The 18,435-nt window shown below is 36.9% G+C and overlaps 1 protein-coding gene across 1 annotated transcript in view; it reads left to right on the forward strand.

The window, feature by feature from the left end:
- The first annotated feature begins 14,369 nt into the window (after positions 1-14,369).
- The window catches only part of MEOX2 (mesenchyme homeobox 2), a 65,082-nt gene continuing 61,016 nt past the window's right edge, over positions 14,370-18,435 (forward strand). Inside the window, exon 1 of the mRNA XM_060019881.1 lies at positions 14,370-15,048. Within this exon, the coding sequence (XP_059875864.1) occupies positions 14,535-15,048 (514 nt within the window). The 5' untranslated portion in view covers positions 14,370-14,534. The remainder of the gene's footprint in view (positions 15,049-18,435) is intronic.

The following is an 18,435-nucleotide window of genomic DNA, read 5'->3' on the forward strand; positions in this document are numbered from 1 at the left end:
GGGCTTATATCATTTCTGACTTAGTTGAATTATTGCATTATTAACAATTTTCTAGCAAAGCTGGGTAAGTGTTTAATAATTAAAACCCAAAGTTTTAGTACAGAATGAGCAATTATTTACATATGACATATTTAAAATAAAAAATGAAGTCCAACGGGAAAAGATAAAGCGGAAGAAAAATCTGTAACATTTTTTTTTCTGCGGTACGCGGGCCTCTCACCGTTGTGGCCTCTCCCGTTGCGTAGCACAGGCTCCGGACGCGCAGGCTCTGAGGCCATGGATCACGGGCCCAGCCGCTCCGCGGCATGTGGGACATTCGCGGACCGAGGCACAAACCCGCGTTCCCTGTATCGGCAGGCGGACTCCCAACCACTGCGCCACCAGGAAGCCCTGTAACATTTTTTTTTTTTAAACCTAACTGGTTGTCACTTATTTCCAGAATCAATATAACCAAATGCTGGCAAACGTAGGGATCTGTATATCCTTTAGTGCCTATTGAAGTAAACACTGATTCATGTTTTTAAATGATAGAAATTTATTTTTATTTTAAGGTATATTTTTGACATTTTTAACCTGTATTTTTCCACTATAGAACAAAATTATTAAAATTAACTTGAAGGTTTTCATTTTCACTAAATATAATGGTAGAATATTCATGCTTTATATGTACATTCTCTCTCAGTTAAATCAGTAATGCTTGTCTTCATAAATATAGAAAATGGTTTTCATTTTATTTTTATTAACAATTCTTGCTCAATATTGACATGTCTTGATTAAAAGTGTAATTTGAAAAAAAAGTGTAATTTGCTTTTATGGCACATGGTTATTTTTATTTACCAGTTATATAATTGTCAAAATCTATGATGTTAAGGAAACAATTGTGGACATTTGTAATAAACATAGACTTCTAAAAACGCTAACATCAGTCTAATCTGAATTTTGTAGCTCATTCTGTGAATATTCATATTAACATGACTAAAACAGAGAAAAAATATTTTTATTAGGAAATATTTTGGGACTTACCTCGTGGCTCAGTGGTTAAGAATCCACTTGCCAATTCAGGGAACATGGGTTCAAGCCCTGGTCCGAGAAGATCCCACATGCCATGCAGCAACTAAGCCCTTGCACCACAACTACTGAACCTGCGCTCTAGAGCCCATGAGCCACAACTACTGAGCCTGCACGCCGCAACTACTGAAGCCCGCGAACCTAGAGACCATGCTCCGCAACAAGAGAAGCCACCGCAGTGAGAAGCTCACTCACTGCAATGAAGAGTGGCCCCCGCTCACTGCGACTAGAGAAAGCCTGTGCACAGCAACAAAGACCCAAATCAGCCAAAAATAAATAAATAAATTTATTTTTAAAAAAAGATTCGTTGTTAATTTTACATTTCAATGAATTTCCAGCCTGATTTAAACTCTGACGATGCCAAGGGTATTTTAATATTAAAGATATCAATAACATTATCTAAGTCATATACTAGAGATGGAGGAGGTAGGGAGAGAGAGGAGAGGGAAAGGGAGAGAGAAAGAGGATGTTTCTTTACTGCACATGAATATTAAACTGTGTTTTCTTGTGCAGTACATTCACTATCAAGTAAGGAAAGGAAACTTCTTTGGTTATGTGTTAGAAATTTGAATGTGCTATTTTTGCATTGTTAGTTAAATAATGTATTTCCCAAAATGATATCAACTGGGAGAAAAGGGTAATAGTTTGAGCTCTGCAGTAGGTGTGAAAATCTCAAGATGCTGGAACTCTGTGAACTTCTGCTTTAACACTGTAGCATCTCGTGCTTCTTAAACAATGGAGGGCATCATGTGATACTCTGAACTTTTCCTTGTCATACATTAATATGAGAACACCTTCTACTGTTCTGACCCCCAGTAAATATTGAACCTTGCCATTGCCAAAAAAAAAAAAAAATCCCTTGCTCAATCTCTACTTTCACACATGGGAGAATTGGTTTCAAATTTACAGTAACTCAAACCATTAAGGACTATATTTGTCCAAGACAACACCTTAGTTTATACTCCAGACACTGTCATGCAGCCAGTGTAAACTCTCAGTCTTAGGTGTAGTGCACTCCATATGCTTCACCATACTGTACGGGCAGACAACTGAATCTTTTCACATTTGAGTCAATTCAGATTAGTAGTTCTGAATTGGAGATAGCATAATAATACAGTTTTAGACTGATGGATGTTATTTAGAAAGAGGAACAATAGTTTCTAAGGGAAAGGTATAACAAAGATAATCACTGTATTTGACACAAGCTGCCAGTCAGTCAATAATTATATGATGATTATTTCTATACATGATGGAACTATTTAACATGTAAAAAGTTTATTCAAACCGCAAAGACTTTTTCTACTTCACAGGACATCTTTTAATTGTATAGAAATAATAATGTTGTTTTCTTGATTATAAAAGTGACATAGCTTCATTATAAAATTAAAAAACAACTTTGAAACATGTGAAGAAATAATACAAATATCTACTAATCTCACCAACCAGAGATAACATTCATTAAACTGCTGTCATTTTGAGTATATCTATTGATATCATATATTTGTGTATATATAATATACATGACAAATATATATACAAACCAAAGATGTATGATGTGGTTGTTTTTGGAGCATCTTTTACATATGTTTGTAGCCTGCTTTTTTTCTTAGAATTATATCATAATTCTATATTATTATTATTAGCTTAGAACATGATTTTTAATAGTTGCACTATATCATAATGATTTATCGTAAAGCATTTAATCAATTTTATTTTTAGATGTACATTTTCAATACAATGAATATCACTTCAGACAATTGATTATATACAAACTTTTTGATATATCTGATTATTTCCTTTGAATATATTCATCTGAAATTATTGAATCAAAAGTTAACATTTACTGCTGATTTTGTCTTGGTAATCTGTTTTAACTACACTCTTACCAGTAGTGTATGAGATTTATTATTTTCCTAAATCCTTGTCATGGTAACTTGTTTCTTAAACTTTGTCAATTTGGTAGAAGGAAAATGCTATCATCTTTACCTTGCATTTTCATTACAAGTAGCTTGCAATATTTTTATATTTCTTGATCATATGTATTTTTTCTTTGATAATTTAGAAGTTTTTGTCATTTGCCCCCCTTTCTGTCTGGCAATCTGTTTTTTTTGGCACTGAATTCTGTACGGATTAGGTCCTTTTCTGGATTCTGTTAAGTAACACTGCGCTGTTCAGATCTTATGGAGATGTTCCTCATATAGATTTTTTTTCTCTAATTTTGACTTGATAAATATAGGGTTATTACATTAAAATTTTCTCCACTAAAAGTATTTCTACAGTCATAAAGTTTGACAATCTAACTTTATATTTTTTTTAAATAGAAAATCTGAAGGAACTGATGACTAACACTTGAAGACAGAAATAAAATAATGTGGTTCAAATATTTACCCCAGGAGTGTGCCTATCAAATAAATCAATGAACCAGGAAAACACAGGTATGGCATTTCAGGGGCCATCTTACTGGGTGGATTGTATATATTAGTGAGATTAGTGGTTTTCAGGTTGTGTCCCTAGCTCCTTTGTTTCTTTGTAGGTACTACCCACAAACCTGTGGTAAGTGAGGAGAAGGCAAAACACTAGGCATGTGCTACCAGATTCCCTTTACCTGAGTCTGTCATAACTATTCTGCTTCTCTCTGTTAACTTCACATAGTTGGTTCTATAATGAATTTCTTTTGTAACAGAAGAAAGAGGGTCCTTCTGATGATTAGGGTTCTGAAATGACTGCTCTAGTAGGTTTTTCTTTCTTTGTGTTAAATTATTTTGTTATATCAAGTTCTACTGTAAATCACCAGAAAAACTTTCTGGAACTAGGAAGAGTTTCAATTCTAAAATAATAGAAATTTTAATTGGCATAATAAAATGTAGGTTCATGTTTATCTAATATAGCTATCTCAGATTATTCAGGCATAGATGATGTAGTGAGTTCTGAACATTACCTATGTAACAATTAGCTTACTTTTAGCTTAATTCATATACACAATATATAAATGAAGCATAAGTTATATACATAGATGTTAAATCCTAAGTTCTACAATGTTACTTATTTGGGGGTATTTTGTTTCACCGTTAAAATGTCTTAATTGTCTGGAATTCAAGGGGTTGCATATTTCAACAGAATGGAAGGTAGGATTAGTCCACTTGTTATCCCACTAAACATCTGCTATTAAAAAATGTTCGTTACCTTTAAACCAAAGCCTAGATCCAGTAAAACCTAAAATAAAATGTGCCAAATGCTACTATAAATTTATTCCAAAGTACTATAGTTAAGCAATGTTAGTTAGCTTCTTCCTTAGAACTTAATAGTCCTTTTGGCCATACTGAAGAGTTTTTGTCACTCACCCCAATTTCTAGGTTTTATATGCTGAGAGGGTTTTTACAATCATATTTTGAAGCAAGTAAAAAAGTCAAGTGAAATGTGTGTAACCTAAATGTATGATCATTATGTACAAAATGCTGAGAATAGAGTTACATTTATCGTTAGTATATCATTTACTCATTCAACAAACATTTATGGAATCTTGTCTTAAGACAAGATGTTTTAAGATATTAGAGTGTTAATTAGGGAAATAGTGGAATGAATAAATATATATAAGTAAATACTTCAAAATTTTTTATAGGGACTTCTTTTTAGATAGAATAAGATCTTTAGGATAGATGATAATGAAAATTATCATTATGATAACAATATCTATCACTGATATACACACACACTTACCAGACTTAGATTGACTTGCTAGTTTGTCAACATGAAATTATAGAAATAAACATTTTTATTTAGAAATGAGAAAACCTAGACCCAAAAAGTTAATTAACCTGGCCACAAAGTGCTAGTTAGTGACAAATACAAGACACAGCCCAAAATGTCATCTTCAAGTCTATGCAGTGAACCATTACCGAATGGACAGTATTGACCGAAAATAAAATACAACATCTGAAAGGGAATGAACCTAATTTACACATAGAGACTGGTGTCCCAACCTGGCTTCAGATACTTGAAGACAAATTCCCCAAAGAATTTGAACCACTCCCATTGTGTGTGGACACAACTATTGTTCTAAGTCCAGTGACAATCAGGTGTGAACTTCTGCTCTGGAACAAAGAAACAAAGCAAAAACTACAAAAATCAAAAACAAAACAAAACAAAATTGAAGCTGGGCTGAGCATTTTATCTGTTAATTTTCATTGCAGTTAGAGTTGCAGTTACACTTTCCTGATATGATATAGCAGCTACATGGGTTCTTAAGTCCAAAGATAAAGTGAAACTTACAGATCTAAGTGTTCTGCTGAGTATGTTTATTGAATACTTTGTGCCAGACACTGTACTAGAAAAACATTAACAAAATATTCCAGGAAGACTCAAGGGATATACAGTTAGTGGTGTAAATTAGGCCTATTAGGAAGAAATTTGAAGTCTGCCAAAGCCTGGTGTGGCAGAAACATTTACTGCTCATCAAACAGCCATGTGCTTCAGAATATTTTCCAGACCCCTTGCAGGTATATTAGGCTTTGTTCTGGCCTACAAGCTGTAAGTAAAAATGACATGTATCACCTTTGCATCAAAGTGTATAAGACCAGGTGTGTGACCCTCCACTTCCATCTTCCCCTGCTATGGAGTCTTGTTATGGAGGAACATGTTGAGATGACTATTTCACAAGGTCAGTATCTGCCTGGAGAGCCAACCATCTTGCATCAAAATTTGCAGGATTAAGAACGAAACTTTTGCCAAGGGAATAAGATGTAGAAGTTAACTCATTGTGGCAGCATTGTCTAGTTCATCATGAATAATACACGGCTCTTTTTTTTTCTGCAAGGGCTATTGCTAAACAAACTCTTTCAAGCATATCAATAGTTAATTAACAGTGATGCTCCTGATGCACAGAGAAATAATTGAATGTCTTCAAGTCGGATGTTTTGCCACTCCAGGGATTTCCTGTGTTTCCTTGAGGTCTTGTTCTGGAGATTTCCAGGTGTGGTACCACATTGTGAAGCTCCTAATCATGGGGTCAACAGGATCAACTTACAGAGAGATTTCTTACATCAGGTCTTACATCATTCTGACAGATCTATATGTAATTTGGTACCTATTTGTGAGGGAGAGAATAAAACAGAGAAAAAGTTAAATTACCTCCTCTAGATCAGCACTGTCTAAGAGAAATATTATATAAGCCACATTTGTAATTTTAAATATCCTAGTAGCTATATTAAAAGAAGGAAAAAGAAAGAAAATTGATTTTTAATAATGTACTTTATCTAGGCCAGTATATCCATCAAATATCATTTTAACATGTAATCAGTATAAAAGGTTATTAATTTCACTTGAAGTCTTTGAAATCTGATGTGCATTTTAATCTTAAAGCATATCTTAATTTAGACTGGTCACATTTCAAATGCTCAATAACCACATGAGGCTGTATTTAACAGCACAGCTCTAGATTTAACTTAAATCTATTCCACGTTTATTAAGTTTATGTTAGGCATTGTATTAGGCACACTCAAAACATTGTTGAATTTATTCATTGTAATATTCTTTTGAGTTAACAAATGAATGCACTCACAGAGTCAGAAAATGATAGAGCTAAGATTCAAAACCATTCTCCCTCCTGCTTCTGGAGATGCTCTAGGCAAGTAGATTGCAGTGGAGAGTCCCGTGTCATCCAACTAAGAACAGTGAGGCCACCCAGTAAGGTAATGGCCTTGGTGATGGAGAGAAGGATAAAGTTAATGAACATTAAAGCGGTATAGTCGGAACTACTGTACCTAATGACTGATTGCATACCGGATGGTGAGAATGGAGGGGCTTGTCGAGGGTGAGTTCCTACTTCTGACTGGAGAAACTGGATTGGCAATGATGCAGTTCAGAGAGAGAATGACATGCGACTTGTTAAGGTGAAGTTGAGATTTAGCAATTTTGGGTCACTGGAATTGCCACTACAGTGCAAGGAACCTAACCCATTTTTTTTGTTTGTTTTAGCCATGACTAGGTTATATTTGGTCACAAATGCCACATAATAATGATTTAACACCTGCTATTTAAGAAAAATAATATCTGCATAACAGAACTACACATGGGTTGGCACGTCTTTAGTGTTATTACAGAAAGAGGAACACCAACATCTAATTCAACAACCTCAGATTTACAGCACGTAGAAGCTTCTATGTGCTTCTTTATATCTTTTTAAAAGATACCCATTTAGCTTTGTCACCACACATGCAACAGTGATGATTTTTGTGGGGTTTCATAGTCATGTGCTTATCTTTGGACCTGGAAGAACAATTCCAAGTGATGCCACCTGGGCCTGAGCCATCTGCCTTGGCAGGGTCTATTAGATGGTGGTAGGCCATGTACTTTGGAAAATCTGATCTTAATAATCCAAAGCTACTCAGCTCTTTACTCTGATCAAATCACATCATTAACTGCATAATGCAGGATACAAGAGGTGACTAAGAACAAAACTTGGAGGAATCCAAGCATCTCATAAGCAATCGACAGAGACTACTGGCCAACAGATGGTAACTTGTTATGAAAAAAAGAAAGTAACAGTTATCCTAGAAAGTCATAATTGAGCTATTTTTATTTCTCTATATAAATATTCTTAAAGCTGTTTGCAGTAAGTGGAGATGTTATTGTATTCGATAATGGGTAAAATTTATTTAAATTGACTTTGAGTATGTCTTCACAGACACCTACTGAAACCAGTACATGTAGTCATCTTAAATAAGGTATGTGCAGAAATACTGCTGCAGATTGCTACAGGTGCTCTAGATTAAAGAAAAGAACTGTTAGGTTTCCCACTACTCATGCAGCCTGCTTTCAAGATCAGTAGTAAGATTTACTGTATTTTATCGTAAAGTATTCCAAGATTGTTTGGACTTTTTCAATCATGACTGTTTTCCTGTCCATTAGTTACTTATGCTCTCAAGAATTAGTCTTTAGAAATATGAAATTTGACAAAAGGGATAACTGCAATTCTGAGGTAATAAGGCAAGTTTCATGCAGAATGAATTTGCCAAGCAGGGGGTATCTTTTATAGCCACTCTGTGTTGAAGAGGTTTCAACTGGTACTCATACCTCATGTAGTACGGAGAAAGCTTTACTTTGATCACAGGTCTCCTTGTTAGTAAAAACAAAAACTGTTAGCTGATGGTAGGAGGAATTGCCTTATCCTGAGCCCTTGGGCTCACAGCTGATATTCCTTCTGAGTTCTGGTTAGTGATTTATTCTACCGGGATTCCCTTGTACTTTGAAGTGCTCTAGGACGCAGTTAGCCCAATACTTTTCTTTATCCCCCTCAGTCACTGAAAGCTGTTGAAAACCAGCTATTCCCTTCCCAAATACTAGTACCCCAACTTAGCAAAAATCATCCTTTAAAAATAAATAAAATTTAGAAAAACAATTGACTACACTGAGTATCAGGTTACATATTTGCAAGCCGAGAAGGCAACAGTTATTCAGAACCTCAAACATTCAGTAGCTTGCACATTTCTAGGCATTGACCACATCCGCACCTACATATCACATTATGCACATGTGATTACTTGAAACTGTTTCTCAAACAGTATTTTGTTTTTATTACTTTTGTCAAAAATATAAATGCCACATATATGTTTAAACATAAACCTTTCTGATTACTTATTTGTAAAATTCCACTTAAACTAAAACATGTTCCTGGGATCCTTTTACCATTATTATAAGTGTACATGGCTTATGAATTACAAATATAGAATTATTTTCTGCATATTTAAGCTTATCTTATTTCTCTGCCTTTCCCCCTGTTAAATACTTTCTTCTGGTTTTCCCTTGACCTAATCTGTCCTTTGATCATCCTTCTAATTTCTTAGGTCAACTGAGGCATAAGCAGATATTTGTCATTTAGTCATTTTCATTCTTGTTTTGATCCATTTTTATATGTCTATTACCTTGTATAAGATTACTCCAGATCGTTTCTCAAAATCTTTTACAAATCTGAGCTGAATCAAAATACTAATATTAAACTCTTAAAAATATTTTGTTATAAGACATCTTGTGTTTGGCCTTCACTTTCCATTTTATTTGGTAAGCAAAAAATTTTCCCTTTATCCCTATAAACAAAAATGTTGATATCAAAGGCAGCTGGTCTTTCTTTGCCGAGTCTGAATTATATAAATTGTAGTGTGCAGTTAAATATTTTGGGGAAGCTATACCAGCACAACTAAAACACAGAGGTTTTTAGTGATACAAATCATAAACCCAGGCTCACAATGAAAGAGATACTGTAAGAATAAAACATGCTACAAATTGATGAAGCATGAAAAATAAAAACACATAAGAAAAACCTACCGTAGTGTCAAAATTACATTAGTCATGTTAAACTCTTCAAGTTGGAAAACTTAAAACAGAAGACTAAGGTTTTACCTAAAATTCCCCTGTTTAGTTTTGATTGAATTTTTCTTCCCCAAGATTTATGAACTTGTTCTAAATTCAATCTGCTTAAAAGTATAACATTGCTTTTTATGACATGGGAGAAATGGTTTATTTCCCATAAAATATGGATAGAAATTTAATGCTTATGTGTTTGATGGTATAGAATATATAATGTAATAAATAGCATTTCGTTATGGAACTGTCTTGCTTTAGTGTGCCTCTACATCTTAGATATGTAAAGGAGGCAATTTTCAACTATAAAAATTTAAGATGCATACTTTATCAATAAAAATAACATACAAGTTGAGTGCAAATGAAGACGTAGGAATTGAATGTAATTTTTCCTCATATGCATCATTTTAAAGTAATTTTGTTGAATAATTCTGGATTTAAGACATGTGGACAAAAGGAAGTTCAGTTAGAAGTTTTTGAAATTTGAGAGGTAGTCATTGTCTTCCTACTTTGAACACCCCCGCAAAAAAATATATAATTAGAACTTCATGAAATATATGTGGAAAGCAACTGGAATTAGGAAAGATTGCATATATTTTGAATTTTTAATTAAATCATAAATTTAATATTATCAGTCATAATCTATATTTCATGCTAGTTTTCAGCACATTATTTACTATATGACACTTGAAGAAAACCACCAATTTCTAAAAGAAATCATAAATCTAATTGTAGGAAGAGAGAGAAATTAGAAAAACAAAATATGCTGAATATTATTTTATACTTTTCAGAGTAATGAATACGTATTCATATCTTCTAGTATATGTAGAAGGATAGCAGATTTTATTGTGAAAGCACCAATTATTATGTAAAAATAGTAATTTATTTAAAAAATCAATAAAATATATAGAATCACTAAATAACATGCAATAGCCAAATTTTTCCTTAAATTTTATAGTTCATAATTCCTGGAGAAAGCCAATTCTAAAGTTTTGTAAAATGGAGCGCATCATAAATCACATAAATTACCATTGAATATTTAGCATCTTTTAATATATTTTCAAAATTCTTTATTTCAAAATAACTGACTTTATTTCTTGGAAAAGTGTAGCAGAAATAATATTTATACTCTCAACAAAACTTTCAGAGACAAATTCTGGTTTCAGCATAATCTTCCGTACTTAAATTCATATATCATGACTATATGTTACCAAGGCAATTTTATCTAGCAGGTAAAATTCAAAATAAAGTTGTATAATATCTGTAGCTAAAGATCATTTTTAATTTATAATATTTTTATTCCCATCATATCTCATGTCACAAACTTACAGAAGAATGGCAACTCTTAAAAGAATCGTCATGAGTCTTAGAATTTAAACATAAATTTTTCAGCTTGCTTAATTTAAGTTCTTTTCCCCTTAAAATATTAATTAAAAAATACCTCTGCCTTTACTACTGAATATCATTTCATTAAGCAGAAGGAATCATAGATATACACATTTATCAAGTTTAAAGAGCTTAGCACATGTTTAAAATAATTTTGATCATGTTTTCTACAAAAGATGAGCAGCTTACATTTTTCATATATTCAGCCTCTTGTTATAATGTGCTGCTTGATATCAAAATCTTGCATAAAATATTATTAATGAAACAGTTTTCACAGAAATTCAAGTATATTGTAAATATATGGTAAATACTATGCTATATGTAGTTTAAAATGAATGCTATAGAAATTCTCTAATAAATTTGGTAATTTTTACCATTCTCCATGAAATTAGCCGTTTGAGGTAAAAAGGCATCTTTCAACATTGGGTTTTATAGATGTAGACATTGATGTAGCTATTATAGAAAATGCTAGGATTTTTCCTGTTATTATTGCATTTTAAAAAAATTCTCTATGGCCTAGAAAATAAAAGTTAATATTTTATGTTTTTCCAAATATTCTAAGAAATGAAACTTCTGAAAAAAAACTTTATGGAATAATTAGTATATATTTAGAAATTCAGAGAAAACAAACCAGTCATATTTAATTCTGGAATGTATCAAGACCTCCTTTTTTTACATTTTTTTCCTTTGAATCACACTTTTTCTCTTCCAAGTAACATTTTCCTTATATTATACTTTCTATTAGACATCAAGTTTCCTGATATATGTTTTGGGTCTACATTTAAAAAGACCTTTTCTGCTAGCTTTCTTTTAACTGTGTGCCTTTCAGAGAGACTCCTTTCTTTTCTAATCTTTTCTAATTTTTCTTCACCAGACTTTTAGCCCCACACTCAGCTGACTGACTGAGACAGGTTGTAGAGAAATTTCTGGACATGTTGTTAACATCTGACACAGTGAGAAAAAAAAGCCAGCACAGTCACAAGGCAGGTTCAAGGAGAAGTGGCAGCTCCTGGAGAGGGAAACTTCTGTGTGTTTGCTAGTTGCTGGTTACCTGCAACACACTGGTTAAATTCAAATCCATTCATTTCTCGTGTCTCTCCCTCTAAACCACTGTAATGCAAACCAAAAGGACCTTTATGGATGTTTTTTATTGATGTGTGCAAATCAAGTGTATCTTTTAATTAGTCTTGTCTGACATTTTCCACAATACTTTTAGTAGACAGTATTATATAAATATGTCTGGTGACTTTATGGAGGTGGTTGCCTAAATTTTTCTTTGGATAAAGCCTTTAATGCTTTCACCCAGGATCCGTAGAGGAGCTACCCGAGTTTGGGAAGTTTAGTGCTGCTCTTTGTACTTTAACTTTTAATATCAGAGCACATATTGAAACCATAAACACAATGAAAATTCAAAAAATATTCCGACTATATTAGAAGAATATATCCCCTCCTTTTTTATCCTTAAAGAGCCAAGGGCGTGGGGAGTGGCAGGAAGAAACATTCTTAAGATCTAAGCCCTGGACGCCATCCTGCGAGCGCTTAAAACCCTTAGAAGCGTGCAACGTGAAGAACACCCCCTTTCGAAATCTAAAACAATATTAGATTCCCAAAACATACCGGCAAAGAAAGCCTTACCGTCAAACGCTTGCAGCAGGTTCCAGCTCAGACCCAGACTGAAAAGTTGAGCAGCTGGTGAACAAAAGTTTTAGCTTTTTTTTTTTTTTTTTTTAAACGAAGTCTGCAAAACTAATTTCCCTCAAAATAGGGCTCAATTTCCGTTAAAGAAAGCAGCGCTTACAAATCTCAGAATTCCTGATCACCCCCACCCTATCCCACCTCTGAGCACTGGAAAACAATTCGAACTTTCACACGGATGTAAAGGTTTATTGCAAAGCCACTATTCTACAGGACAACTTAAAAGGAAAGGGAGATGGTCAGGCTGAAGCCTGAGGGACGGGGCTAGGGAAAAGGTTCTGCCTTGGTGACATTTCTCAAAGATTAATCAATACTTTTTCCTAATTCAAACCAGATGTCTGGCCCAGTTTGCTGTACCCATTAATCCCATTAACAACTTCAAAGACCTGGTCCCCGTCTTCTGGACACCTGAGACAATGAAAATAACAGGGCGACGCTGCTGGTGGCACATTTGGGGTCCCGGGCGGGATAGGTGAGCGCCGATATTCTCCTGATGCGACACGTCCCAGGAATGATGCGACTGTTCCTGCAGCTCATTATGAGCGGGCGGCGTGCTTACCTTGTGTAAACGACTTGGCCCCCAGCAGACGGTGTCGTCCCTCAAGCATGTGACGGTATCAAAGCCCAGCCGCCGCTCGCATTAATTTACTGGTGGAAAGTTTTCTAATTCATTTTCTATGATGCAAGATTGTAACCAGGGAGACCCGAACTTTAAGGGATACCGAAGTGCAATATTTTTTCAGTAAATGGAACCATGGCGGGAGGTGGGGAGGGGTGCGATTAGCTGATTTATCTTTGAGCGGAAGAGAGATGGGTTTCTGGAGGAAAACAAGGGGACGTGGGCTGGCTCCTGAGGGAAAAGACTGGAAATGTGCGTGCAATATACACTTCACTTGTGACCGGGACGTAATCGCTTCGGAATACTCCTGATCCAGGAAAAGTTCTTCTTGGTGGACAAGTGGCTAGGAAATGGAGTGGGACTAGGAAATCGGGAGGGAGGACATTTGCGGAAAGCAGAGGAAAAGACCCCACCTGGCACCGCAGGTGAGGATGCCAGAGTCAGGACATCTGCAACTGTCACCGCCCCATGCTTTCTACCACCCCACCAGGTCTCGTTCCTTGCAGCACCGAAAATGGCCCTTTCTTTGGGTCACTTCCCAGCATCCTCGGATCTGACGTCCCAGCCCATTAACAACCCACCCACAGACACCGGCTGTAAAAAGCTAGGAGTGCCCCTGCGCCCAGGGCACGAATTGATGTGAAGTTTGAGAAACTTATCTGAGCGCGCGCCAGACTAGCTCTGGTCTTTTCCCTTAATCCTAGTGCTCCTTTCGTGCTCCTCCACAGTTAGGCGCAGCCCAAGCTTTCCTGCAGGTGACAGTACCCAAGGGGCACTGACAAGACACCTTTCATGAGAGCAGTGAGCAGGTCGGACACTGGGTGCGGGGTTGGGGCTGGGGGGGCGCTGCGGCGCGGCCTGGCCGACAGAGTGGGAAAGGGAGCCGCTGCCCGCCGGGGCTCGGGTGTAGGCGCCAGGCGCGCCGCTTGCAGTCCCGGCTGCTGGCAGGGGCGGGCGGGCGTGGGCGCGCTGCGTGCGTCCAGCCGGCGATAGGAAGTGGAACTGCGAGCGCATGGCGCGGACTGAGCCGGAGTTTTGGAGGGAGTTCGCATGTGGTCAGCACTGGGCTCCTAAGCCAGCCCCCAGCTCACGTTACACTCTATTTATAACCTCTCAGAGCCGTTTCCCCTTGAAAGCAGTTCTCTGGGACCACCTTCTTTTGGCTTCAACCTCTCCTACTCTTAACATCTGAGTAGCTCGGAGGGAAGCTCCTCCAGGTCCGAGTGTTTATATGTAAAGGAGACTGGCCGCTAGGGCTCAGGACCGGGATTATCCGAGCTCTGCTGAAACGCGGGCGGCTATTGCTTTGGGAGGGGGAAAAGTCACACGGTTTCCAGGGAAAAGTAACAGAGGGTGGCGGCGTTTGGAACCGTCGTGAAGTCTTCTGTCTGGAACCCGAGACTTGCATGCTATGGAACACCCGCTCTTTGGCTGCCTGCGCAGCCCTCACGCCACCGCGCAAGGCTTGCACCCGTTCTCCCAGTCCTCTCTCGCCCTCCATGGAAGATCTGACCATATGTCCTATCCCGAGCTCTCCACTTCTTCCTCGTCTTGCATAATCGCGGGATACCCCAACGAGGAGGGCATGTTTGCCAGCCAGCATCACAGGGGGCACCACCACCACCACCACCATCACCACCACCACCACCAGCAGCAGCAGCACCAGGCTCTGCAAACCAACTGGCACCTCCCGCAGATGTCCTCCCCGCCAAGCGCGGCTCGGCACAGCCTCTGCCTCCAGCCGGACTCGGGAGGGCCCCCGGAGCTGGGAAGCAGCCCGCCGGTCCTGTGTTCCAACTCTTCCAGCTTGGGCTCCAGCACCCCGACCGGGGCCGCGTGCCCGCCAGGGGACTACGGCCGCCAGGCGCTGTCACCCGCGGAGGCGGAGAAGAGAAGTGGCGGCAAGAGGAAAAGCGATAGCTCAGGTAAGGGCGCGCCGGGCACCCTCGGCGAAAGGGGGCGGAGAGATGACTGGGAAGATTCTCGCCCTAGAGTGAGGCGGCGGGCGTTATGGTACAGGTCTTTCCTCCCTGGCTCCTCGCCGCCAAATTCGGCGAGGCTGCTTTGGTCCTTTTATTTTGGGGGCACGTGTTTCTCCGAGCGCAACACTCAGCCAACTGCGTTAAGCTCTCCAAGATTCAAACTAGTTTACCAGAGCGTTGAGAAAAAAGGACAAGTGACAAGTATGTGAAATCGATTGCGAAGCGTGACCTTCCATCTGAGCGATGGGGAGAGGATTGCACCCTGGGATGCAGCGTCCGCTGGCCGTGCGTGCGGGTGCCGTTCCTTGACTTTTCCATTGCAAGTTCCCGACTGAGTGGCTAGATTTTTCCCATCGTTAACTGGATTTCCAAATTATTGCACAATAGTTGGAACTTGCAATGGAACTTGGCAGAGCATATGAGAAAAAAGTTTTCGTTGTGTTTTTTTTTTTTTTTAAATTCTGATTTCAGAGTTCTTTAAATAGCACCCTATTCCAAATGGTAAAAATTTCCCTTTCTTGGGGAAGAAGACAGTCTAGGAATTCAGAGGATTTTAAGGAATGTAAGAGAATTTTAACTAAATACATGCTCAGACCCTTGAAGAAAGACGATTCTTAATAGTAGTTGTATTTATGTGATGCTAACAAAAAAGAAAATCTAAGTTTTTAAAGTGGAAAGTAAAATTCTCCTCCAGGTGAGTATTATCGGAAACAAGTACTGGGAAACAAACAGCAACCCGGGTAGCGCTGGTACTGGAGGGTGTGCGCAGGAGGCACAGACCTACGTGGGGATAACTTGAGCCGCCACGCAAAAAGGGGAACCTTACTGAATGCGGATGCCTGAAGGCAGAGGCTGCCAACTAAATTTTAGCAGTCCAGAGAAACTGAAGTTTTGCAGGCAACTCATCAAAGCCCTGACCTATCCGTATCCTTATGAAATTGTTAAAAGATGCTTTATAATTAAGGAGGTTGTGAGTTTTCTTCTGTAGCTATAGTGCAGCCTGCGTTCCGTCTTTTCGTAAGCTGTCGTTTGTTTAATATAATATTTACACATATTTTCTTTCTTTGCGGAATTGGTTTAACAGTCCTGGAAGATAATTCCAGATATTGGTTTGAAAGACTGAAAAATGTCTATCCTTTATAATGCTTTAGGTAAGATCCCACATGAATGGCAATGAATGAGCCGCATATTTCATGTTCTTTTGCAGCAATGGTATCAGTTATTCTTAAGCGTTAGTATGGGATGGATTCTTCTATCACAGACTTAAAATCTGACTTTTACATTCCAAGGTCGGGTGAACTTCTAATGCCCCATCACAAATTAGTTAATATCCAAGAAAGTTGCCAGCAGTATCACTCATTTTAATGGTTTTTACTAACCATAAGTGAAACACCCTTCAGACAGAGAGTTAAAAGGTTAATCATAGCAAGGTTTCCATCTTCATTAGAAAAAAAAAAGTCAATTTTAGAATGAGATCATTTTATAGAGTTAGCATTTGATATCAATATAACTTTTCTGGGATAAGAGGATCCAAGGTCAGTTTGGTTAGCGGCACTTTAGCATTTACCAGAAGCTCTTACTGTTCATTTTACTTTCTGCAGTGAGAAACCTATGTGATGGATTGTTTCATATGCTGCCTCAACTGAACCAATGCACCTAAGTTTCATAGGGCAAATTGAATTTTCATATAGGCATATGTTATTTTGGTTGAGGAGAAAGAAGGAAAATGGGATCTAAGAACTGGTTCCCTTCAATTATTTTAATAACAACTTTCTTAAGAATATTGGTTATATTAACAGTGCTACCCTCCTTTGGTGGGAAATAACCATATAGCAAAATACGTTTATTTTTTCATGTTGAAGCTGGCAATTAAAGGCCTGGAAAGACAAACAAAAGTTTTCATCATCTACATAAAGTATTAATAGATTACATCTTGAGCGGGAAATACAATTAGCCATCACCAAGGGTAGAATCACTGGGGAGTTAGAATGAACATTTTCTTTGATGGGATATTTTGAAAGAACTCTTGGCTATCTAAAAAGAAATATAACAATAGTTTCTGGTTAAATATCTGTATACTCTTTGAAAATAAAATTTAATTAGCCAAATTCAATATTTTAGTTAATTAATATTTGTTAGGTCTTTAGCTAGATTTAAATTCAAGGTAGCTTTTTCCTGGAATGATATTGTATTTGGTCTTCTATAATTTATGTTCACAGTTATTTCATTTCATATTATTATAAGGGCATCTTGAGCTGGCAGAAACTAAAGCAAAGTACAGAGTCAGTGTAATATTGGTATATTGTTAACACATATATCTCTCATTACTTATAGCATAGTTTAATGTTTCGGTATTTCCAAAAAACTATATTAAAGTAACTTCTGCCCTCTTGAAATTTTAAAATTGTATTAGACAAAACTCACATCATGCATTATAGAGACCATTTATATTTTGTTAGGCAGTTTATAATTTCTGTGTATTTCTAGTTGAGAGTAAATGTAATACATAAACCCAGGGCAAAGTCGGAACCAAAATTCTGTATCCTTGCATCTCATACCCAGATTGTATGAATATGTGTATGTGTGTATGACTGTGTGAAATTCTAATGGAATTTTAAGCCCTGGAAAACAACCCCAATATTTATCCATGGTACTGATGCTAAAACCATAATATGTAACATTTTCCAGTGTGCATTTACATGTGTTCCCCTTCCCAAACACACATGGACACACGCATATACAAACTCAAGAAGTTTGAGGGTCTAGAAGCAAATATTTATGGACTTTAGGCTTCCACTATAGTTTACTGACAATTGAAAACAACGAAGTTTAATAGAAAATCACACTATTTTTTTATATGTGTTAAGCATATTTGCAACTTTGAACCTGCTGTGCTTTCCAGCACTATTAGCAAAACCAACATCTGCCATGCCTTCAAAGCAACTCTTAAAAATCAAAACTTTACAACTGTACTTAAAACAATCTATAGAAAGCAGGTGATTCTGAAAAAATGTCTATAAATAGTGTGAATTACTTAGCTTCAGTTACTTTTGATTGTTCACCAAGCAATGTAGTAATAAGTATAATACTGCCTACTTTCAGTTAATATCACCAAAATAGATTAATCAATCTAACTTTAGTTTTTATGCAGGTAATATACAGTATAAATATGTAAGTATTTTATATTCAAATTAATTAATTTTATAAAAAATCAAAATTATATCAAAAAGGAAGGGAGTGATTCGGGGGTAGTGATTTTACAAGGTTTTGAATCAGATTCTTGTAAAATTGTAAACATTTTATTATAGCTACAAGATCATAAAATACTTG

The sequence above is a fragment of the Delphinus delphis genome, chromosome 9, assembly GCF_949987515.2.
Source record: "Delphinus delphis chromosome 9, mDelDel1.2, whole genome shotgun sequence".
NCBI lineage: Eukaryota > Metazoa > Chordata > Mammalia > Artiodactyla > Delphinidae > Delphinus > Delphinus delphis.